General features: G+C 41.6%; 1 protein-coding gene across 4 annotated transcripts in view; it reads left to right on the forward strand.

Moving 5' to 3' along the window:
• Positions 1-26,108, forward strand: part of CHCHD3 (coiled-coil-helix-coiled-coil-helix domain containing 3) — a 262,164-nt gene that overhangs the window by 204,205 nt on the left and 31,851 nt on the right. For 2 of the 4 annotated variants that reach the window (XM_005857201.2, XM_005857202.2), the window contains 2 exons: positions 3,700-3,770; positions 14,121-14,168. In XM_005857201.2, the coding sequence (XP_005857263.1) occupies positions 3,700-3,770; positions 14,121-14,168 (119 nt within the window). The remainder of the gene's footprint in view (positions 1-3,699; positions 3,771-14,120; positions 14,169-26,108) is intronic. The other 2 variants (XM_005857203.2, XM_005857204.2) reach the window with 1 other exon arrangement.

Raw genomic sequence — 26,108 nt, forward strand, 5'->3', positions numbered from 1 at the left:
ATGTGAGTGAAACCTCTGGGAGGCTTCTCTTCCCTTATTTACCTTCTTCTTCCTCCTTGAGACTGTAGGCATGATAAATGGAAGTGCAGTAGCTATCTTGAGACTGAGGATAAAAGCAAAATGCTAAGGGCGGCTGAGAAGGCATACAGAAAAGGGCCTATTTATTTGATGATATCCTTGGCACCTCCATCAGCTCTGGGTTTCCAACATCCAGACTTCTTATTACGTGAGAAAAATAAACCACTTTCTCGTTTAAGCGACTATTTGTAGCTTTAAATGTTATTGTACTGTTACTGCTGTTGAACACAGTCTTGAGTGATATTCATTTCCTTTTTACGTGGTAGAGCAGACTGGCCTGTTTGTCAATTTGTAGGAGGCATGTAATAAATGTAGCATCCCATTTTCTCTGTATTATTGCATCTACTTTAGACTTGTCTCTGTCCCATCCTATCTACACTAATAAAAGAGAAACATGGTAATTGGCGTACGACCGCTACCCTTTTCATTGGCTAATCAGTGAGTATATGCAAATTAACTGTCAGCCAAGATGGCAGCCGGCAGCCAGGCACTGAAGCGAGCAGGGAGGCTTGCTTGCTGCAGACTCCAACGTTCCCCGCCTGCCAAGGGGTCCCAGACTGCAAGAGGGCACAGGCCGGGCTGGGGGACCCCCTCCCCCCGCCCCCCGAGTGCACAAATTTTTGTGCACCAGGCCTCTAGTTTTAAATAAAAGCAAAAGTTGGAATGCAGCTTAGCATTAATGGTGTCACTCTAACATTATTTCAGTAAGTTTGTGTGTCACGTGCTTTGCTGGGTGCTCTGAATATAATGGTGAGTGGGATGAGAGCCTTGCTTTTAGGGGTCTTGTGGGCGAGTTGGGGAGACCACACATAAATGCACACTGTGGGTGAGTGCTCTGGTAAAAGTCCATGGTGCTGTGAGAATGCAGGGAAAGGGTATGCGCCAGTTAGCTTTTACTGTATAACAAACTACTCCAAACTCAGTGGTTTAGAACAGGCACCGTTTCCTTACCTCATGATTCTGCAGGTCACCACCTTGGGCTGCTGGCAGCTGGGCACTTCCGGTCTCGGCAGGGCTCACTCGTGCTGAGTTGGCGAGGTGTGGGTGGTCTAGGCTGGCCTCACCCATCCAGAACGGTTTGTAGTCTCTCCTTTAGCATGAGGTAGTTCTGAGACCAAGATCTCTACTCCTTCTGAACTCCAGTAACACAACTTTTAAGTTAGCATTTGTGCCCTTTGATATAATTATTTTTCCTTTATATCAGATGGAAAGCTCCATGAGGATCTAACTCCCCAAGATGAATATTATTGGGATAATAAGGGTTTGATTTTGTTGAATGAATAAGTAAAGGCTTAAATGAATTACACTTTGTCTATGTACAGATCTTTAGCATATTTGTGTTTATTCCCTTAGTTATGTGGTGTTGCCTGCTGGAGACTTTTCTTTGTTAGAAAGATTTATACACTGAGGGCAACAGGCCACTGAGGTGGAAATATGGAACATAAATAAAAACCAAAATTTTAAGTTGAGAAAGTATATGCTAAGTTTGTAGGCAATGCAGGAGCAGGTATTTGTGTGACATCCCAGGAGAAAGTTTGGCAGAATGTAATAATTTTACCTGCGTTTGGCATTACACAGCAGAGGGGAGCTCACCAATTTATATCATGGGGGAACTCTTGCCTTTGTTCATCAATCTTGTTAGAAAGCTTAATATTTGTTTCTGATCATTTCGAATTAATTTGTACCCAGAATGGAATCGCCCAAATTAGTTCTTTTTCTTTGAAATGATTTTATTTTGATGTTGATCTTCCTCTGCAAAATCACTTAACAAGTCTCACAGCTTTCTGGCCTATCAAATTGGATGCCTACAGCAACTATGGCAGAGATAAGAGCTCTAGTATCACCCACATTTTACAGGTTAGGAACACTGGAAAGGAAATGGGGGAGGTTGGAGGACCTAGTAAGGTCACAGAACAGAACCACAAAGCACATCTTTCAACCTAGCGCTGGCTCTGTCTGGACATTACAGTTTCAATGCTTAAAATAATTGGAAGTGTTAATCAAGATGTAATTGCTTTGCCAGCATGTTAATAGATAGTTCAGTAACATAACACTCACTTGACAGTTCATCATATTCATGTGGGGAGTTTCTCATCAGGGTCAGTAGCGACTAGTAAGTGCCTTTTTACTGCCCTCTTTGTTAGAAGGGTTCAAAGCAAAGCTTAAACCAAACATGGCAAAAGAGCCTTCTTGGCTGGTGTGTGTTTTAAAGGAAAGCAAAATCTTGTAAGTGGAACTGATAGGAAGGTGTGACACAGCCTAGAGTTAAAATACCTGAGAAGACAAATGGCTTTTTGATCTCTTGAGACCTACAGATGAATTAAAACCCCTCCGTATATAGACCAGTGCAGCTGACCACTCAAATTGCGATTTTAAAAAAATGCAGAAGCAGGACACTTAGAATATTGTCTTCATGTCAGAAATGCACCTTCGTGCTTGAAAATGATAAAAAATTACAATCGATCCTTACAACTGTTCTGTTCATCTTTATTGATCAGGTGCAAGAAAGATAAATCGCAGCCCAAATAAGATTATAGTAAATGTTAGCATCGGAGGGAACTGGAGGTTGATAGAGAGCCATTCATCATCTCAAATGGTGACCTGTCCATTCTGCAGCCACCCCGAGTCGGCTGTCTAATCACATACCTATTGATTTTATCTACATCCAACCAACCTGGATGTGACTGTCATTGGACAACCCAGATTGTTAAATGCAAAGGGGTCACTGGTGTGAAGAGGATTTCATTTTCATTTTCTCACCAACCAACAATGATTTATGAAAAAATAAACTACCCCCAGTCATGCATGTGAAGCCTGAGTGATTAGAGAATGAAGGTGCACAATAGACCGCTGCATTGTGTTCGTTTGTACTGCCGTGCCTTTTGCAGGATATTTCATTGAGTCTGAAGGCTCCTGGGGTCATCGAGGCCACCCCCTGCAGACAGGTTGCAAAGTAGCCAGCCAGAGTGGATAATTTTTAATCTTGCTTCCCCAGGAAAGGCGTTACTTTGCTATTACAACTTGATTTATGTTGCTTATGTGTTCATTCATGGAGTAATGGAAACATGTTTTGATATAAAAATTATGTCAATCCATCCCTTCATTCTTACTGATTAATTTGTTATAAATGTTGATGCTCTTGTGGTCACCTGGAGGTGATTGAACACATTCTACTCCATAGAGAATCCATCTTGAAGACATAAATACAGTGTAAAAGGAAATGATCTTTAATATCCCAGGTGGAACACTGGAATAATAGGCCAGCGTGATAGGCGTGAATTTCATTATTCAGTCTCAAGCATCTTTTGATCTTACAGTGATCGATTCCAAATAAGGGAGAACTAAATAATCCTTCAAACCTATGTTAGGAGTCTTATCAGAGGGATCAAATAATGATGAATTATAACTATGAGAGTTTACTCTGTAATTTCAGCCTAGATACCCACAACTGGATACTGGTACATGGAATTTTATAAGAATCCATTCCACTTGTGCAAGAAGTCTTTCTCCTACTGCTTGAGTGGCTGAAGCAAGAGCTCATGTATTTTTTGTCATTGTACATCTTGCACACGTTTTGTCCTCTTGAAAAGTGAAAACTCTGCTATCAATCTTTATCCACAGAGCTCAGAGTTCTACAAAGTCACCACTGAAGAATATCAGAAAGCTGCTGAGGAGGTGGAAGCAAAGTTCAAGTAAGTTTTTTAAAGTATTATAATTACTCTTCTTGACAAAATGAAAGGACAACTTCATTGCTTTTTGAATAGGAGATCGTTTGGTGTGTAGCCCTCTGGATAACTTGGAAGTAGGTGGGTTGAGATGGATCCCTGTTATCTGCTGTAGTGGAATCCAAATGCAAAGGACAAGACATTTGATAAAAGCTTGTTACCAACTCGATTTTATGAACTAAGGGGAAATAGAAAGCCATAGTAATAGAATTTTCATTTGCGGTGATATATGATAGGCTACCCTTGTTAATGAAGGCAATATTAAATTGCCATTTCTATTAATAAAAACATAGACACCATTCACTTTTGCATAATAAAATGATGGGCATGTCCAAATTGGTGAATCCCCTTTTCTCATGTTTAAGCTGTTTCATTTCTTCACATGTACCTTGAAAGCATTTAAATCACAGACTTTACCTTATCCTTGATTATGAAGGGGATGTTAAATTGCTACCTCTATTAAGGTTCTGTAATTGATGGATCAAAGTGTCTGTGACCCATAGCTCTGTATTCTTCCTCTGCTGCCAGGTTTCACATTAAGTAAGAAGGCATCATTCAGAATTTTCCTGAGTGTATAACTAGTGCTATTGTGTAACCTCTGTTGGTAGCAAAGCAAAAAAAAAAAAAAAAAGGTGTTGTGACAGGTTTAGTTGAAAGATGTCATTGGGCTCTGACCTCCTTCCTTGCGCATGTTTCTGAGCATTTGATAAAATGATTAAACCACAAAGTGGAACGTTATTGCTTTTTGCTATCATGTAATTTGTGTGATAATGGATATTAGTGTTATTTTAATATCGATTAAAAATGTTTTTTAAAGATGGTTTGAGGTATATTTAAATACACAGAAACCTCCATTCTTCATTAGTGAATTGTTTAGGGGCTGGAGGAAGAGACCTGCTAAGAATGGCGTATAAATCTCACTCCTAAAGGGTTAATGTGCTATCTTAAGAATTTAGACATAGAATTGCATGTAGACGATTTCAGAAGGTACACCATACAGGTATTTTTATGATTTTCTCTTCCCCCCCTAATGATAAAGCAACAGTTTTTAACCTTTTTGTCTCAATACTATGAGAACCTTTGACTTGGTACCCTGGCTGTTTCTTCAATACAAGGTAATAGTTATACAAAAAACAAAAACTTGAGGTAAATCAAAGGAAATCACTTCTGACTAGGATGATCTAGGAAGTCATCATAAAGAAGATGTTTTAGATGAGGCTTGAAGTAGAGCTTTGGTGGAAAGGAAAGGTATTCAGAAGAAAAATCCACAGTTGATGCGGATCTTAGATAAGATCCTCACAAGATAAAGTTGGAAAGGTTGATAGGGTCATTCATTAGTTGTTGGGCTAAGAAGTGGGTCTTCATTTAGCAAGAAGTCTTTGACCAGGTGAGTACCTTGATATCTGTGCTTTTTTAGGAATATTAGTGAATGTGAGCTTTGATTAGAGGTATGAGAAACAAGAGCCGGAAGTACTAGATGAGAGGTCTCTATAAGTGAAAGAGAAGAAAAGAGACTGATGCAAAAAAACTCATTGAAAGATTAGACATGAATCAGTGATTGATTGGTGAGTTTGCTAGGGCTGCCATAGCCAAGGACTGCAGGCTGAGCGGCTAAAACAATGGAGTTTACTTCCTCACAGTTCTGGGGGTAGAATTTCAAGGTCAAGGTGCCAGCAGGTTGGTTTGTTCTGAGGCTTCTCTCCTTGGCAGGTAGAGGGCTGTTTCCTCCCTGTCTTCACATGGTCTTCCCTCTCTGCATCCGTCTCCTGATTGCCCTCTCTTTTTATAAATCCCATTTGATTAGGGTTCATTCTATTTGAAAGGGCGAGGACTACACCCTCCATCTTACCCTGTGTCCTCCATTTTTTGGGCAGCCATGTGCTCAGGAAAGCACCTTCTTCCCGGAAGCCCAAGCCTCTGCTAGCCATGCCCAGGATTTCTTTAAACTAACCAATGACAATCAAGGGACGTGCATGCCATAGATATGACCACATCCTGTGTAACAAGACCCGACTTGCGCCTGGCCAATTGGCAGGACCCACAGTCATCTCTCCTCCCCTCACTCCACCCCCTATTAAAAACCCCTTTTTTCCCACGGGTGGACACTCTCGTCTCACCGTTGCGTCGGTAGAGGCTGGGAGCCAGACCCGGGTCTGTAATAAAAATAAAAGACTCTCTGCTTTTGCATCGGACTTGGCTGGCTCCCTGGTGGTCTATTGGGGATCTTGAAATCTGGGCATAACACTATTGACTTCATTTTAACTTAATGACCTTCATCCAAATATGCTTTCTAGCATACCATGCATCACGACTTCAATATATGAATTGAGAGGGAGGGGACACAGTTCAGCCCATTCACCTGGAGAGAAAGGGCAAAGGAGAGTCTAGCTGCTAGACTCTAGCAGATGTGAAGATCAGTGGAAGCTGGATTTTCTAGAGAGAGGTAAAACTGGTTTTAGGGGAGAAGATTCTCTTCTCCCAGGTCATTTAGCCTGGGCTCCTACTGGAGAATGAAAAGCTGCACAGCACACAAAAATAATGTCATGAGGACTTACCTTCTCCAAGACAACATGGCCTGTAGGTTAGACTTAGTTTTAAGCAGAGCCTCAACAGCATTCTCTCTCTTATCTTTATAACAGATTATTCTTTATTATATCCTACTCTCTTCTGGCATAGTGAAGAATTTAGCCTTTTCCAAAGAAGGTCTTAGTACCCAGCTCCTGGGAGGTAACCTATAAAACCTTGGAATTTCCCAAGTGATAGAAGTGTCTTCTTAGTCCTGATGGGCCCCTCAGGCCATGTGCTGTCAGCCTGGCCCTCTGGGGAATTGCTGCTGGAGCCTGAATTCAATCATATGGGCAGTCAGTTTAGTAAGCCTATGTCAAAGAGGCCCAAATGAAAGACACTGAAGGGTAGTTGAACTTCTCTTGTTGATGCTATGTTGCATATTGTCAGGCCTCCATACCAGGAAGATAGGGACTCTTTGGGACAATGGAAACTGCTTTTGGAACCTTCCCAGACTCTGTCCTCTGTATCTCTTCCCTTGGTTGTTTCTCTGTATCATTTTCCATAAGTCATAACTGTGCATACAATGGCTTTCTGTGAGATCTGTGAATCCTTTTAGCCAGTAGTCGAAGGTTAGGGTGGTATGAGGAACCCCTTGAATTTGCAGATGATGTAAGAAGTGCAAACAGCCCTGGCTGGTTTGGCTCAGTGGATAGAGTGTCGGCCTGCAGACTGAAGGGTCCAAGGTTTGATTCTGGTCAAGGGCACATGCCCGGGTTGCGGGCTCAATCCCTTCTCTCTCATCATTGATGTTTCTGTCTCTCTTTCCCTCTCCCTTCTCTGGAATCAATTAAAAAAAATACTTTTAAAAAAAGTGAGAACAGTTGGGGACCGTACCTCAGACTTTGTAGTTGGCTAACCCTAATACAAACAAAAACCCAGGTTTTATATACTGTGAAGGACTTTTAAGAGGTAGTTTTTGCAGAGTAGCTTTCATTATATAATTGTTTTTCCAGCTTCTGCCTGCTAGACTGAGCTTCCTAGAATATTATATTTTGATTTGCAGTGATTTCACTAGCTTCACACCTAGGAAGTGGTGGTGCTTGGGCTGTAAAGATGTATCTATGCTCTTCGAAGGCACAGAGTTTGCTCAGCGAACTATGTTTCTCCTCAGAAAGTTGGCCATCTCAGATAATCATCTCAGATCACCACGACAAGGTCAGTCTCTCACAGGGCAGTGTACTGGAGTCCGTCCACTGCATGACTGCAGCAGTTCCTCTGAGAGGCGAGCTTGGAATGACTTTGAGGAGAATTTAGTTCAGCTTTTTCTGATGGAGGGGTTCATTTGGGTGCATCTTGGTTACAGGAGTTGGAAGCTTTTTAAATTGCAACTATAAGGGTGATGTTATACACCTGATAGGGGGTCACACAAAATCTCTGTAAAGAGCAAGAAAGCTGAGAGCATTTGAGGCCGTGCATGGTGAACCCCAGTCACATTGATGCATCCTGCCATGAGAGCTAATGGGGTTATTTTAGGGATGCTTAAATATTAACTCACACTCAGGCCCTCCGTTTATAGTTTTGGCAGTAAACCATTGAAACACTGTAGATTTAAGGGGATTTTTTTCCTACTTTATCAGTACCTCATTCCTTCTTAGAGCTCCTGTGTGGCTCGTTCTCTGCCGAGTACTGAATGCACAGCTGTGAGGAGTCAGGAGGCCTTGCTAGCAGGGAACATAGAGTTCACCAGCGGGAACAAGAGGAAGGTGGAGTTTAAACAGAGCTTTTTACAGACACAAAGTTAGGTCTGCTGTGATGGGCTAATTACATCCCTAATATTTACCTTTTTTTCCCCAGGGGGAATTAAACAATTTGGAGATAAAGAATCTGTACTGTTTATTTGCCTGCAAGAACTTTTTGCTCAGTAGCTTTAAAATTTTAGCTTATAAGACTCAAATTACTGAGCAAATCCAGCATATTTTACATCTAATTTTAATTCAACAGTTAACCTTTTCTTTCCCCAACCCAACCAGAATAGTCTTTATTAGCACTTTATATCACCTTTACCACCCTTTGTTATTATATGTTAATTAGAGCAACTTATGGTGCTAGTTACTCGTTATGGTGATGGTATCAGGTTATAGCTCAGCCTACTGAAAATTATGTTCTGTATTAATCCTTATTTTCTACCTTATAGGTGATTAATAAATAAAATGTCATAATGATGTTACATTGATAGTGCTTAGCACAGGTCTTACACAGGTAAATGCCCAATAAGTATTAGATTATTTTTATTATATTACATATTATAGGATAATATTTAGTTATAATATTATTTCATTATATCCAACTCAACTTAAGAAACTATGCACCATAGGAGAAATTTCCGTATTTGTTTCCAAACAAAATCTAGAAGGTGTTGGCTTGCCCCCTCTCCCCCTGAAACAACAATGACACAACATTAGAAAGAGTGCTCATCCTTAGAGAGCTCACAGTCCAGGGGGTGACAGCACCTGCAGCACTAGTGACAGGATGGCACTGTGAGGCATGTGTCACAGCAGGACGGACAGTGCCCGGGCCTGCTTCCTGGGCAGCCTCAGAACCCCCTCTCCGTTTGGAGTAGAGCCCGCACCACGCCTGCAACAGGCAGTGTTGTCACCAGTGTTACATGCATGCAATTTTTAAAATTTTTTATTGAAGAGTTATATTCTGTCTCAGAGCAAAAACTTTGCTTTAATACTGTAAGGTGCATTGCAGGTGTGCCATGCCGTAAGTTATTATTGAGGCACCAAAAGCCGTAGTTGTTGACCAGAGGGCTTGGAAAAATGAATGAATTTTTTCCATTTAGAGCATATAACACTGATATTTACAGGTTTTCTTGTTGAAACAGGCCCAGGGCATCTCAGGCGGTACATAAGTATTGCCATAGCACTTGTTTTGATGTTCAGGTGCCTCAAAAACGTGTTCAATGTCATGATTTTGTGGGTCCTCCAAAGGTTTTGTTGTTAACATGCAAGCAAACAATATTAAACAACATTCTCTAAATTATGGCTGCCAAGTACTGAAACTTAGTAATAAAATCAAATTACAAAAAAATTTCATGTAGAGCTGTACAAGATTCGTAAAATTAAAAATTTATAAAAACCAATATTAACTAAATATAAGGCAATATCAAAGGAGTGTGGAATATTTTTTAAAAGTATATTTTATTGATTTTTTACAGAGAGGAAGGGAGAGGGATAGAGAGTTAGAAACATCGATGAGAGAGAAACATCGATCAGCTGCCTCCTGACCACCCCCTACTGGGGATGTGCCCGCAACCAAGGTACATGCCCTTGATCAGAATTGAACCTGGGACCCTTCAGTCCACAGTCTGACGCTCTATCCACTAAGCCAAACCGATCAGGGCAGGAGTATGGAATATTTTAAAGGCAGTGTAAACCTTGTGAAGACAATGTAATATCAAACAAATGAAAAGCATTATAAAGACACTTCGTATTCATTCCCATGCTGTTCTTTAGGCCAGTTTCTACCTTTCAGAAAGGAAAAAAAAATACATTCTGGGAAGTGGCATGGTGCTTTCATTAGAGGTACATGTTTCCACGTGGCTTCCGTTTCTCCGAAGGATGAAGCGCTTGGAAAGCAGTGTGGTTCTGTGCAATCGTAGGTGGAAGGCTGGGGACATTCCTGTGTGCCAGGTTATAGAAGGCACTTTCACGTTCATCCTTGAACAAAGTGGTCGAAACCTGACTTAAAATTGTACGTTCTGGGTTATCCTTATAAAGGCCTTAAAAGATTAATTACCCTGTGGAAGAAGTTTAGGCATTTTAGACTATCTGAGGAATGCTATGCAAAACTCCTACAGATAAAATGGATTTTGTAAGTATTATATACATTCAAAAGTTTTCCTTAAACTGTAAAATTCTTGGTGTTACTAGAGTTTCACTTTGGGAATACTGTTTTGTTTCTCTTTTGGGTGTGTGATTGTAATAGCTGTGCAGTAACTCCTCACTTAGCATCACTGATAGGTTCTCGGACTTTAAGCGAAATACTGTATAACAAAACCGATTTTTACCATAGGCTAATTGATAAAAATGAGAGTTAAGTTCTGATGGCATATTTCTGGTCACCAAACTTCTAAAACTAAAAACAAAATCAACCTTCTAAAGACCCCAAACACTTCTAATGTTAAACATTTCAAATAAATGTGACCTGTGCATTTAAGAAAGATTAATAAACACAGGTAAGATAATGATTTTCCAACCAGTTCAGGGTTGTGGGTGGCCAGAGCCCATCCTGGCAGCGCAGGGTGCAGATTGGGACCCAGCCCTGGATGGGATGCCCTTTCATGCAGGGGCACTCACTTTCCCCACCCCCAGTGACTCAACACTGGTCCCAGTGAACCTCACATGCGCTTCTCAGGGATGTGGGAGGAAACCAGAGTCCCCAGAGAAAACCCACATAGACATGGGGAGAAGGTACAAACTCCACACAGACAGTGGTTCCAACCCAGAATTTATTTTTTTTCCTCGTTATTATAACAAAAAGACTGTGAAGAAAGTGCCATTATTCGAGGGCCAACTGTACTACAAATGAATTAGTGAAGCTGAGGGTGACACGCCAATGGTATCAGCAGGTGTTTCTCATGTTCTCTATAATTATACATGTGGATCATGGACAATTTTAAGCAACGGTGTTTAAAGATCCTGCTTAATTGGCTGTAAAATAATTAAATAAGCTTTTGACTGGCAAATTTATAATTCTGTTAGATGCATAAGCCAGCGTGCCTGCATGTCAATGTGACTTCAGTTTGAAAATATTAGATTAATAGAACTAATTGTACTGCAAGTACAAAGTTTACTCTGATTAATCGTCTCGGAACTCTTCTAGAAGTTTAGGCAAGTAAATTTATGTTACTTACCTTTATGCTTAAACTTTTAATTAAAACTTATTTCAAAAGTTTGAGCTTTTCGGGCTCTCTATGCTTCTCTCTCCAGTTTTTCCAAAGTTGAGCTCCTGCAATTTTTCAGTGACTCCAGCTGCCTTATTGAATATCTTGACTTATCAAAAGGATGAAAATTATATACTGTTGTACATGTATTTGTATCTGTAGCTGACAGGTACCCTGCACATCATCTCTAACACTTATTGATGTCTACTTATAACCTACTTTATGCTGTGTGAATGGCTATGGTATACCAAATGTACATGATAAATGTTTTATCTCTGATTCTCATTGATCAGCTTCTAAATGATCGAATGGTTTATCTCAGTAAGACACTAATTCACATTGATCAGATTCTAAATGACCAAGTTGACTTGGTTTCTGCTGAACACAAATTGTATTAAAACAACATTACTTGAACATGCTGCCTTTTCTAATGCAGGAGTTATGTTACCAGCAGTTACATTATAACTGGAGTTATTGCATTATAAAGATGTCTCCTTCATAATGAAAAGTTTACACAAGGAGAAAAGAATGTGATATTACAGGAGGAACAGGGCTTCGGGCAAGGATTGGGGCTTTTACTAATTAAATTCTACATTTGTACTGGGCCTTTCTTCCTCCTTTTTTAATTTGAAAGACTGTGAGCAGGAACTATAGCAGCTGCAGTGCAGGCATTGTATTCCCTGTGGTCCTTGGAGCCAGGTAGCATCGTGCTTAATTTAGTAAGAGACTTAGTTATTGAAGAGGCAGAATTCTGGGTAAAGTCAACAGACCTATACCCGCCGTGCTTACGCTTGGTTACAATAGCCTATTGAGAAGTTCCGGGCTATTTGTTGTTGTGGTTTTGTTTTTTGAACATCAGCTCACTGATGTCAACTGCTATAGTTTCAGGTACCCTCTAGAGTTGGTCCTGTGTGTTGCTGGAGGAAGGTTGCAATTCTGAAAAGGAAAAGCAGTGTTTAGGAGCTAACACTATACTTTGTATAGGAAGCTAATGGCAACGCCACATTCAGCTGAAACATGGCCTGGGTTCTTTAGAACACTCCCATTCCGGGCAGGTTATTTATTACATCGTTGACTTGTCCCTTTCATCTGTAACATGTAAATTGTAACTGCCACTCTCTTCAGGGCATTCAAGCTGAGAAGGTTTAAAAGTTATAAAACAAACACAAAAAATCAGTTGTCATTGATCCTCGTGTAAAAAAAAAATGATGTGAAGTAGTAGTTTCATTCAATTCTAAGACACTGGCTGCCATTTCAAGAATGTTCTAGATGGCATGGCAACCCCTTCTCTACCTCATTTGTCAAGTAAATCAGGGCATATGTAGAGAGTAGGCTGCCACCTTCCTGGTGCCCACATCCCAACTGCCTCACCAGTACTTGACAATATTGCTTATGATAGGCACGTATAACTGGTTAGTGCTGTGAAGAAAAGAAACTTTAGGCAATTAGTGTGGTTCTTTTTTTCCTCTTTAAGATTGGAGCCCTTCTAATCAGATCTAACTAGTTATTTTGTTTCATTTTCAATCCTTGGGTCGAATCAATAATAATAGTCTACATATTATTCTTTCTCTAAGGTAGCAGAAGTAAATGCCAAGAAACATGAGCAGCTCTTGGGAGTCAGGTTTCCATCTGCATCATTTCTCTACTTCCTACCTGTTCCTCACAGCATTCCTCTCTATCCAGAGGTGTCTGCAGGAAGGGACGGGGCAGGTTGTCAGCTTTGATTGGAATACAGGGCTCACAAGAGCAGGATCAGGGTTGTAAGCCATAGACAGTATTGTCTGTTTCACAAAGAGAACACACACTACACCCATCGCGTGAACATCTGTGGTTGATCACAAGGTAAGGGGATCCCCGTGGAAATGTCCTCATTCCTTCAGCAGTGAAGGAAGGAACCTCAAGCCGCCAGGGATAGTCAGAGTGGTCACATCCTGTCATAAATGCATGACCCAGAATTCTATTCTCTGTCCCAGCCAGGGCAGCAAGGCTTTGGGTTGCCCTGGGCATCTTCTTTACCTATATAATCTATTTGTTAGTTACATGTAAAGTATCAAAACCAGTCTTGTTGCAGCCCTTAGGTTTGTGGCCATAAGCACCTGAATTCATGATTTGTTCCCTGTGAGATAACAAATCATTCTGTTTTCCCCTGCAGGAACATTAGCATTGAACTTTCTTCCTTAATCAATACAATCCATTAAGAATCTAGCATACCCTACATGGTTATATGAAATATTAATTACACCCTGCTAGTTAGATAAATGAAGACTCTGCCAGAATGATAGCTTGTTTCTTTTCTTGTATTATAATATCTTAAAGGAGAACATTTTGAGTTCTAGGGTGCATGGAATTTTGGAATTCGTTTATCAAATCTTGCTTATTTGAGTAATTAACTAACTCCATAACTCCTGGTTCCTAAAAGATATTTCTAACTGGGACGGCTGAGTTTTTTTCCTCTTGCTGATTCTGGATAGAGTTCATTTACTTTCTAAAGGATCCAGTTGGAAATAATTTCTTTGATTTTCCTTTGATGTTTTCAAAGATGAGAAAAAATTATTTGGCTTTTTAAATGCCACTCGGCTACAGGTAGAAAGCAGTGGAGCTTGTAGGAAGGCCAATGAGACTTAATTATTGTCTGACTGATCCGCCTCATTCTTAGATGTCCAGGAAGACTTCTAGGAGGTAGTCTTTTAATTCTCTCTTTGTACCAAATTTACAGAGTGAACCATCTTACGTCTTGAGCGTGGTTAAAAATTGGGTCAAGTTATCTACGCATAGGAATGGTAGCTCTTAGGATAGTCTCTGGGAAGTTGTATGGGTTCAGCTGTACTGTGATATCTTTTTTATGTTTTATCACTCCACAGTTGGATAAGCCTATTCCTAATGTGTTGCCTCTCCCTGCTTCCAACCAGGTAATTAACTTATAGATAAATGTATGTGGTTGTCCACTCATGCAACTAGGGGGTAAAACCAAGTACTAAAATTGAAACCAAACTTTCAGAAAAGTTGTATTTAAAACCTATTTCTGCTGCTCATTTGAGTGTATTATTACCAAATCTCTCTCATGGATTCAGTCTATCAAGGATTCCTAGGTCTGGCTCTTGATTTTTCTTAAGTGTAAGCAAACAAAATACAAGAATTGATAACTTGAGCCTTATCATCATTAAAACATTCTGCTCATCTTAAGACACTCTTAAGAAAAGTTTAAAAATGGGCAAAAGACTTGAACAGACCCTGTTAATATTATTAGTTATCAGGGAAATGTGAATGAAAACCATTGGAATGGTGGAAATCCAAAACAACTGACAGTAATGATTGTCCAAAAGGATGTGGAGAAACCAGCATTCTCGTGTTTTTCTGGTGTGGGTATAAATGCCTTGGAAAAACATGGTCAGTTTCATATAAATGTGAACACATTTGCTCTATGACCCGGCAGTTCCAGTCCTTGGTATTTGCCCAAGAGAGGAGAAAATACACATCCACTAAAAGATTTGCACACAGGAGCAGCAGGCTCTCTCCGTTGCTGGCCTTGAGGAAGCGAAGTGCCAGGAGATCAACACCTTCAAGGAAATGAGTTCTGCCCTGTGAGCCTGGGAGGAGACCCTGGGCAGAGGCCCAGCTGCCTTGTGGAAGCTCTGAGATAATAAATGGGTGTGTTCTTAAGGTGCTTAAAAAAAAAAAAGATTTGTACACATATGTTCATATCAGTTTTATTCATAGCAGTCAAACACTAGACACAACCCAGGTGGCCATCAATAAGAGAATGGACAAATGTGGGACATTCAGACAGTAGAATCCTGTTTAGCAATTTAAAAACACACACGCACCAAAAATTATTGATGCTTATAACAACATGGGTGCATTCAGAGACAGGTATGCAAAGAGGAGCCAGACAGAAAACAAGCCTATTGTTTGATCCCATTTATATGAAGTTCAAAATAGGGACAATTAGTTTATCCTAATAGAAAGCAGAAAGTGGTTGATGGGGACAGAGGGGTCTTGACTGGAAAGGGGCACAAGCAAGCTTTCTGCGGTGTTGGGACTATTTGTTTTCTGGGTGACAGTTACATAGGTATATATCATTTTTACTACAATACAAACACTTAAGTTTGTGTGTTTTTTAAATATTAATTATACTTAAAACACCCTGAATTTATTGTTAATTTTAACTAGGAGAAAATGCCCCAAATATTGGGAATACCCAACTCCTAACTGTCCTAGGTAAAATAAGTTTCTTCAGTTTAATCACAGTCTTAAGAAAATTATGACTTCTAATCCTATCCACGATCAGATTTTTCATTAGAATTTGAATCCCTTATCTTAATGTCAGGGCTATTCATTCAAGTGTGTTTCATTGCTATAGAAATAGGATTAATCCTTGCTTTATTTCTTTTTTCAAGAATTAGTCTTTTTTCCTGCCTTATTAAATTAGGTTTGCCTGTTATATTCTCTTCTCATTAGCCTAAAGTCTTGTAGATAGGCCTGGTTACATTGTGAAAGTTATTTTTGATAAACGGATTTTAAAGGCAGTATTTGTAAATGAAACATGTGCACAGTAACTCTGGGACTTTTTAATGTAATCTTAGGCAGCCGTTTGTACATGCTATGTATTGAATCCCGGCCAAATGCTTGAAAACGTGTAAAAGCTCGCATCTTGGCCCTTCCCTACATGTTGAAAGGAAAGCACACATGTTCCCATGTTCCAGTGCCGCCAAGCACACCCAGCTTGCTCACATGGCTGCCGGTGCTGTTTCCCGTGCCTCCTCGTTCGGTGGCCAGCAATTAGATTGTGTGTTCCTTTTGTGAGTGCGTGTGTCTAAATGCTGCGCATCTGCTGCATCCCTTGAAAATGGATAGATGCGCTCTTTAAGGGGAATCCTTGCTCCTGGCTCCTTTCAAAGTCACCCGCCACCCTCTCTGGATGAAGCTGGCGAGAAACACTGCAGTGACACATCTGGCTTTGTGCTCCCTTCTCAGTGTGTTAAATGTGCTTTGGAGGCGTCTTATAAGTACAAAGAAGTCAGTTATTTGCCAATTACTGTCTTAACACAAGAAAGACTGAGGGCTGCTGTTGGGCGCTGGGAGTGTGCGTGCGTGCGTGTGTGTGTGTGTGTGTGTGCGCGCGCGCGCGTGTGCTGCCCTTTGCTCTTTGTCTTGTTCTCTGTGCTTCTGAGATTACACAAATACTTATTTATTTGGGAGGCAGATCCCTCTATGGAAACTCTGAAGTCCAGCAGTCGCACAGGCATATATCTCAACAAAGTTGCCCATGTGAGGGGCGCGTTCAGTGTGGTTTGATTGGGATTTTGAGGGTAGCATACACCTGTTTCTGCTTTCAGGATGAAAAATGAGTTGCCAATTACTGTCGACATGTTCAGACATGACACTTCATATGGTAGAAGCTTGCTCAGCCTGCTTTATGCTGGGCCCCCAACTATGAAACCATCGGTTCTGAAAAGGGGGTGTGTTGGCAAGGAGGAGAGGGAAGAAGGGGATCCATCCTAGCTCCGTGCGGCCGTGGGAAGGAGGCCACTGCCTCTCACCTCTGTTTCCCGGCAGAGCTCTTGAACAAGATGAAGTGATCAAAGCCGGGTGCCAGCGCATCCTCGCAGTCTCATTACTTTGCAAGCTGCACGCCCAGATGCTGCTGTTCCGCATCAGGCCTCACTGACTTACATTCATAACACCTCCATTACAGCTCATTTGGTACCACCCGGAATTAACCAGTTCTTCCCTTTTCCTGGTGGTGTTTCTCCAATACAAAAGATGCGAACGGAAAGCTGAGCTTAACATTGCTGGGTGTAGAAGGCGTCTTACAGGCATCCCGGTTCGTTGACAAGAAGCAGGAATCAAATGTTTTGTCACCACTTAAATCACTTGTGGTTTTCATTTGGTTGTGTGAGTGTTGGTTTGGAAGTATTTTTGAAGTCTTGGAATTTGAAATATTGGGTTTTGCCAGTTTCATTGACTCCCCGGTCCTGGGAGTTCTTTGCAATTAGTGGGCACGTCCTCATTTGTTTGTTTCTTCCACCAGTGAAGAGCTCATTGACATTTATTTCAGAAGGTGTTAATGCAACGACTTTGCTTTGGAGAACTTAACCATCGTCAGTATCAACACAACTATCCATCAAAGGTCTCTGACGCTTCATGCTCTATGAGCACTGGGAACAGAAATCTGAGTATGAGTCCCAATCCTCAGTGGCCTTATATTGTGGAGATCATTAGCTCTACTGTGGAGGGTCAGAACCTCATACAAGAATTATAACTTTAATATTTGTTCAAGAAAAATGATTGAATATCTCACATATGTTCAGGTGGTTTCCATAAACTGAAATACAGAGAGGTGAAGAAAGCATGATGCATATACATGGGAGACAGATTAATACACACGTGACTAAAATGTGGTAAATGCTAATATAAGGGTGAAAATAAGATGCTGCAGGAATAGGGAGGGGAATCTGGATTGCAGGAAGAGGTGACTGGTGCAGGCTGTCTTCTCACCTAGAGGTTTTGTTAAGGTGAGAAGAAGGAAGATGGTTTTCATGCTAGCAATGGCTGGAATGGGCGTGGGCAGTGGTGGGATGGACTCTGAGGCCATCAAGAAAGGTTAGGGTCAGACTTTCAATGCCGTGTCTTGGAAGGCAGAGTTAATAGAGTTGTGAAGATTCAACCACAAGTTCTACCTACTTGGGAATATTTTTCCCAATTACCCATTAGATTATCACCATTAGAATTGTCTCTTGAATTGGTCGTTGTTCCTTGATGTCTTCTGTCAAATACACAAGCATAATATTTGGCACATATGTAAATATGTTTGTGTTTATAATATCACAATTTGCTATATCATGTTAATTACTAGTCTTATGTTAACCCTAGTGGCCCGGTGCAAGAAATTTGTGCACATTAAAAGGAAATTAATTAGAGGAAATATTTTAATATTGCTATTTGCCCTTTCTCTATAATAGAAGTGTCAGAGATGAAAGAAAATTAGTAAAATATATATGAAAATCTCCCTTCTGTCAGAGTCTGGGGCGCCCCGTGCCTCAAAATCACGGGAGACCCAGACCCAGCCGGCCCCACCTCCGTCAAGCCCTGCAAGGTCCCCCGGTGCTGGGCAGGGGACACAGCCTCAGCTCCCTCAGCTCGGTGTCGGGCAAGGGGCGCAGCCTCAGGTCCCCTGGTGCCGGGGCGGGGGGTGCAGCCTCAGGTACCCCAGCCCAACACCATGGCAGGGGGCACAACCTCAGGTACCCTGGCACCGGTGCTGGGGCGGGGGGCACAGCCTCAGGTCCCCCAGCCCCAGCACTCGGGCAGGGGATGCGGCCTCAGGTCCCCCGGTGCCAGGGAGGGGGTGCGGCCTCAGGTCCCCTGACCCAGCCTCAGGTCCCCCAGCCCTGGCACGAGGGCATGATGACCATTTGCATATTAGCTCTTTATTACATAGGATTATTAATATCCACTTGAAAAATGAGCTCATGTTAGCTGACCATTAATTATCTAGCAGAGGGAATGGGTCATAGAGAAAACAGTAGTTTTGATAAAAGGGTGGGGAGGATCCAGTTCAAGAAAGCTTTGTTTTACGGGATGTTGTCTGGGGGAAATCTTGGGGCATTTTAGCAGAGAAGGAGCCTTAGGCGCTAGAGGAGCACGAAAAGCTGGCATGCTGGTTGGTCATTTTAGCCCCCTCCCTGCGGTCGATGTCATGGGATCCTCTTTTAATTGAAATGGTATAATATGAACTTTAAAAAATATTCCTAGCCATGAGCTCTTTAAATGGCACCCTAAGAATTCACATGGTACAACATTCTACATGTGTGGGAAAGAGGGTGTTAGAGGCAAATTGTATGTGGTTTATAAAGATAGCATTCATCTGGATGTATGATTTTTGGTTTATGTCTGTAACTGTGATTGTATGTACCCAAGTTATAGAAAATTAACTCATACATTGCTAGTTGATTATTAAATGAATCTTATAAGTATTCTTTCTCCTCTCCACTGCATTTTGTGGTCAACTTTTGCCTTTTGATATCCTTCCTGTAGCTTAGTGTAGTGAAAATAATCTGAAAATTAAATTTATTATGGATATATTCCCCATGGTCCACACACATATAACTTCAACATATTCTTTGAAATAACTGCATAGTATTGTGTGGCATTGTTCTACCATAATTTAGTTGGCCCATCCCCTTCTGACAGGTACTCAGGTTGTATTTCAAATGAGTTTTTTGACTAGGTAGTGTTTTTTTCCCTTAAGGCTGCAGTGAAACAAGTTTACACACAGAACCTTAGGAACTGGTGTGTTTGTTTCCATCTCATGGATGGGGTTTGAATTGTGACCAGCCCTTCTGACGATGTCTTATTGGGCTACTTAACCTCTTGGACTTTTTGCTGATGTAGGAAATGTATTATACTAACTCATAGGGTTTTTAGAAGGGGTGATGAATAATGTAGGTAAAGTTCCGGGCATGGAGTAGGACTCAACCCTATACAGGTTTAATTTCTTTAGCGATCTAGTGGGGTTAGGGTTGGCAAAACCCAGAGTACTTAACTTTGGAAATTGTATTACAGCAGTGAATTTAAATCTGGCCTCCTAAGTGGCCCTTTTTTTTTTTCCGTAAAGAAAAGGAAAGCCCATTTTGTGAAAATGTTCAACTTTTTGACGTGTAATTTAAAAACATTACATTTTGGCCCAACCTTTTGCAGTTTTTGCTGCTAGTTTATAATTCCCCAGAGGTGAGTTGAAAAGATTAGTGGTAGAACTTTTTCCCATTAACTCGGGGAAAACTACAGAGCAAAAAATTGTCCTCTGACAGAAATGTCAATCCATACCTCTGTGGAGCGTTTGGAAACTGAAGCTGAGAGCCGATTTAACAGGAGAATCGAAAACCAAAATGTATACACATCTTCACCTTTCTAACTGGTGGCAAGACAAGTGAAAAATATACTCTCAGAACTTGATGATGCAAAGAAAATAGGGTTGTTGCTCCGGAGAGTGCATTACGGCTAGGTCTTTAAAAGATTCGAGTGCTAAGCTTCTGGCCAAGTCCTTCAGAAAGCTGATCCTTCCTTATTAATGATACATCTATTTGTACTTCCTACCATAAAATCCCCCCTTCGTATGATGTAGCATCTAGGAAGCAGATTTAAGAGAAAGGGAATGCTAACTAGGTCACAGATTTTGCTATCGAAGCTACCAAGAAAATAGGCTTTTTTTCTTGTTTGAGATTCTTGGTCTTTCTGATTTGTTTTTAAAAAACAAATTAGGACTATTCTTAATTTTTCCATTCTATAATGCCAATATAGCTATCATGAGATAGTAAGTATCCATCTGAGCAAAAATTTTACTGGGCATAATCTTTGTAGGTGTCTTTCACAGTGAATGGATCTGTTCTAGCAAATTCTGTCTCTTCCTTTCTCAACCCCCACCTTAGTTTTTCTATCTGTGAAAGGTGGTGATCAGAGAGATGTTATATAGGAATTAAATGAGGTTCCTTTATGCTCCTGGCACACCCCAAGCAGTCGATAGTTAGTTAATTATTATAGTCATCAATAGTTCAAGTTTCTCTTGAGTGAATTCTGTGTGTGTGTTTTAAATTGATGCCCATCATATAATCCAATATTTACTTCCCTAGGGGATAATTCCTAGACATATAAAATTGCAACTGAGCATATACCATGCCTCTAAAAACATGTGTTTAAAGACATATGTTTTCTGTCAAATCATTAACCAACACTTAAGCAACACTACTCAAAATAATAGTTCTATTTGAACATGCTAGGGAGTACATAATTTAGTAGAAATGCATATGGAGGCTGTGCGTGCATGAATGCAGTTGTCGTTAGCTTATGGTACAGATCACAGCCTTTAGAATATTTATATTAATTTGGGATTAGAGGCAATTACATGTTGGCAGTCGGTAATGAACAAACCAAAGTTTTCCTAAACATTTGTTCTGAAGTCAGTCGCTTGGCATTTGGACCATAATTTTCCCCAGAAATAAAAATGACACTTGCGATTGTCTAGGTGAGTCCTCAGAAACCTGTTTGTTTAACCCCTGATTGTTTGTGTTAAGAATGAAAGTGGGGGTGGCAGGGGGGATGAGGGGCAAGGGCAGCAAAAAGAAAAAAAATGCTGCATTTGTCTGCATGTGTGTGTCATTTACACTCTAGTTTTTAAAGGCAAACCTAGTCACAGGTATAGCCTTGTTTTTATGGGAAATGTAGGACTCTATAGAGTGTGAAAAGGAAATGCAGAAACCTTGGCAAGAACAGCTTCCTCCCTATCTCCCAGTTCCCCCGGTCACTTTCAAGCTTTATTTTTTGTTTAACAGTGAAGGAAATCTTCTTTTCAAATGAAATCTTGTGTGGAAACCTAACACAACTGATATGATGCTATTTTATTAACATAACTCTAGTTTATCAGCTTATATACAACCTTATATCAAGAAAACAATGAAGCATATTTTCATGAATACAACATTTAAAAATCAGGGGGCTAAGAATTCTGGCTGCAGTCTTACCGTACATCAGCCTCAGCACCCAAAATTATTTATTTGTTTGCACAGGGTTGTGATAATCCTGATTTGCAGTGATAAGTAATGGCAATTGATAATAGTTGTTTTTTTTTAAAACAGCTTGTCTTGCAATCTCAAGATATACTCATCCATCAGTCTGATCCATATGATTAAAAGCGAAATAAGTTTCTGCCTCAAAGCTGAATAATTGACAGTATCTAATAAATCATTATATAGAAGTTGGGATGAACACCCAAAACTTAAAATATTAAAGCACAATCCTATGTAATAAAAGCCTAATATGCTAAGTGTCCAGTGACTGGTCGACTGTTCAGCCAATCAAAGCATATTATGCTAATGATATGCTAAGGCTGCTCAACTGCTCGCTATGACATGCACTGACCACCAGGGGGCAGAAGCTTTGACAGGTAGGTTAGCTTGCTGCTGGGGTCCGGCTGATCAGGACTGAGCAAGATGGGCCAGACATGCTCTGGAGCCCTCCACAGTCCCTCCCCGCTGGCCAACCTCCTGTGTCCCTCCCCGGCAAGCTGGCCCCCATCGGGACTGGAAGAGATGAGGCCAGACACACCCTGGATCCCTCCCGTGGTCCTTCCCTGGCCCTGATCGTGCACCGATGGGGTCCCTCGGCCTGGCCTGTGCCCTCTCACAATCCAAGACCCCTGGGGGGATGTTGGAGAGCCAGTTTTGGCCTGATCCCACAGGCCACTCCGTTGGGACTGATTGGGCACGAGCCTGCAGCAGGTACGGTGGGGCTTGGATGAGCAGGAGCAGCAGGTAGGAGCTGCAGGTGGCGTTGGACTGCGGGTTTTGGCCGGATCCCCGCAGGCCACCCTGAGGAACCTCACCCGTGCATGAATTCATGCACCGGGCCTCTAGTATGAAAATAACCTCTGACACGTCTTCAACCTCATCTCTCGCCATCCTCTCTCATGAACATCAAAGTTCATCATTAAAGGGACACCATGCCTTACATCTTTGTGCTTCTGCAGGTGTGCTCCTGCTGCCTCCATAACACAGCACACCTTCACCATTTCCTCCTGGCAAACTCATCCAGTGGGCAAGAGTCTTATATGTGAGTGCCTCTGAAGTCTCCCTTATGCCTCCCTTTCCACTCCCCCACCAAAAAAGAGGGCACACTTAATTTCTCCTTCTGTGTTCATATAACTCAAGCCCTAATTATAACCCAAGTTGTATTATAGTTGCCTGTACACCTGTCTCCCTTCTAGAGCAAAAGCCCCTAAAGGCATGAACTCAGTATACCCTGCCTTCAGTAGTACTCTCCCGAGGTGTTCATTAATATCAATATTGCTATTTACTAAATTGAATTAATCTGTTATAACATTTTTTCTTGCTTTTCAGCTCCTACTCTCAGAATGTTTTCACTGTAGAAGGGACCTTGAGTTAGTTTACAGTAGAAAAAACCATTGTCTAAAAAGCTAAGTAAGAATCACAGACTCTTGGGAGTTTGAAAGGCCCATTACCAAGGTTGTATATCAAGTTACCTTGTGTGAATCTCATTCCCGGGTGAAAGAAAACGTTCTTGAGGGCAGGGATTGTATTCTGTTCTGTTTAATAGGTCTCCCCCAGCACCTGGCCCATGTGCTGCACTTAGAAAATCCATGCTGGAATAAATTCATGCAGCAAATGAGGGGATTGTGGCTGTGTGACAGTCTGTCTGCCTAATGGTGTGATTTATCTAGTGGCTGATGGTCTTCATTACAGGCTGTTAATACAGGCTGATTTTTGTTGGACATTAGCTAATTGCCAGAGTGCATTTCCAATGCATGCCAGCGCGAAGGTGAGCTTTCCTCGTGACAGTATCAATCGGGTAGTTAAGACTATAGCAAAACTCACAATATAATGGGATATTGTTTATTAGATTGTTCTCATTAATTGGGAATTCCTTCAGTTCAGATTTCTGTACAGTGAATTTTTATAAAGGAAGGATTATTGATACTAAAATAGCTTTATGATCTTTGCTATTTTTGAGGACTATATTACTTGTGTTAATGTGGACAGATTTATATATTTTTCCACAATGAAAGTACATCTCATTAACATTTTCTAGTTGAACTTGGAAACATGACATCTTCAAGTCAGGTAGCCCTCCACGAAGAAAGCCAGTTAGATACTTCATAACAAGTTGTCTTCTTATGAGAGCTGACGTACCTGCTTTCCCCTGAGGTCTCTATTGTCTGCCATACAAGTCTGCATTCGACTTGGTTACGGGCATTTTCTGAGCAAGGCACTGATGGAGCCAAAGCCTAGAGGACACTCCTGTGTGTATACTTTAAGAAAAGTATAAGAGAGCCATTTCTTTTTCTGGCTGAATTAAAACGGTGGTGATTGTCAAGTTCCATTAACCTCCCGGGTCACCCCTTGCATGCATTAGTGACAGAGCCACTGTAATGTGGCACCCTCTTGCCACGTGTGGACACGGTTATGAAGATGGATAACAGTGCAGGCTCACTGTTAACTTTTGTTGTCAGGCAGGCTGAACAAGAAACTGTGGGTATTGGCTTTTGCTTTGATTTATGGAAAGGTTGCCACATGAAGAAGACATCACATAAAACAGCCCTGCTGGCAGCCATCTAATGCACTTGTAAGTATAGCAAATAGCGACGAACCCTCATTAGGTTCAGTATCCTCTCTCGCTACATTCTGTACTTCTGACCGGGTGGATCCCTTAGCAGCACAGTATCTTCCCGAAGGAATGGGCCTCTCCCTTGCTCTCACTTGGGTTAGCATACTTCTGCAAAGGCTTCCTCTAAGGACAGCTAGCAGTGGGATGCTGGCTTAAGGGGGGATCATTGTGTAGCCGACTTGATGGTTCAGCTGTCCCATGGGGACAGCCTTGAGTAATTACCTATTGGTTTTGCCTCGGGGCGCACATGCGTGCACACTCTCCCAACAACCCCCATGGTGGCAGGTTTCTGAAATCCCGGCTCCCGAGGATCTGTAGTAGCTCCAAGTAGAAGCAGGTGGCTCTTCTAGAAAATGGCACCTATCGCTTCTTGCTCAATAGGACTTTTGTCCCCAAGGAGAATAGTCATTACTTTGCCTCGGTTTTTTAGTTTCAATGCACTTTGGTTTGGTGGAGTGTCTTTTATGCTGTGAAAACTTTCCTTCCCTTTGAAATCTTTGTTCGATCTCTCTAGTTTGAGTTGTGTCTTAATATGCAAGAAAGGCAGCTGTGTTTTTCTTTAAGCAAATATGAGGATGGGGGAAGGCGTCTCTGTTTATCCCTCGGACAAACACATTATGGGTAATGGCAAAAAAGGGAAAAGGAGGGGAGAAGCTTGGGACCCCAGGAAAATTACGTACATCTTTTCAACTCTCTGTAAAGCAGGCGAGTGCTATCCTTTCTATGGCCGCCTCCTGCAACTAGCATTTTCTCAAGAGCCCACAGCTGTGGGGACCAGCGCCGAGCACACACACGGGAGAAATCCCACCTTCCCAGGTATAGACAGAGAGCCCTGTGTGTCTTTTTCAGCTTGTCTGTTTTCCAGGCAAAGCCACACTTCTAGCCATTAGAACCTACCTCCATTTTTATTTTCCAGATTATTTTGAGGCCTTTATGTGCCATCTATCATTAAATTCTGGCAGGGTTTTGCCATTCTCTGGTCTTCTGCTACTTCCTTTATGCAGGGGGTCCTTTGTGCACGTGTGGGAGACAGGCCTGTCTTGAGCGATAGACTGAAAGAATACAGGCCGCAGCATGTGTGAGTGATCCTTGGGAGCAGAACGTGGCCGTGGCCCAAGCAGGTTACGGCTAATAGCTCCTTGTTGCCTGGAAGGCTCCTACTCCTGTTCCTGGAAGGGCTCAGAGCGGCCAGGGAGTCCCGTCGTAAGCAGAAAGCACAGGCAGCCTGGGAGAATCGCATTTGGCCCGTAACCTGTAACCGCAGGCAGTGAGATGCTCAGGAAGTCCCGCTCTGAGGTGGGGGAGCCAAATGACGAAGGTTGGATGCTAGATGGTGTCCTTAAGGGCTTTCTGGAGCAGGAGAGCAATGAAATTCGAAGCCAAATGAACGAGTATGTTAATATATGGGGAAAGTACTCCTAAAATGCTCATGCAGGCGTCCAGTGACTGCCACGAAACTTTCTGCTAAACGTGTGCCTTTATAAAGGAGAGTGGTGACAGTATCAGTCGGACCTCAAGTCAGCCTTAAAAACAGTCAGTTACCACCGGGGCTTAAACGTTAATAGGAACCTACTCTTCTTCTCTCTGTTCTTCTTCTCCAGGAAGTAAAGAAACAGACTGCTGAGCCCAGATGATTTTTGCTGGCTTTGCTTGCCTTTTAGAGGGATGTGGAA

The sequence above is a fragment of the Myotis brandtii genome, unplaced genomic scaffold (genome assembly GCF_000412655.1).
Source record: "Myotis brandtii unplaced genomic scaffold, ASM41265v1 scaffold1084, whole genome shotgun sequence".
Taxonomy (NCBI): Eukaryota; Metazoa; Chordata; class Mammalia; order Chiroptera; family Vespertilionidae; genus Myotis; species Myotis brandtii.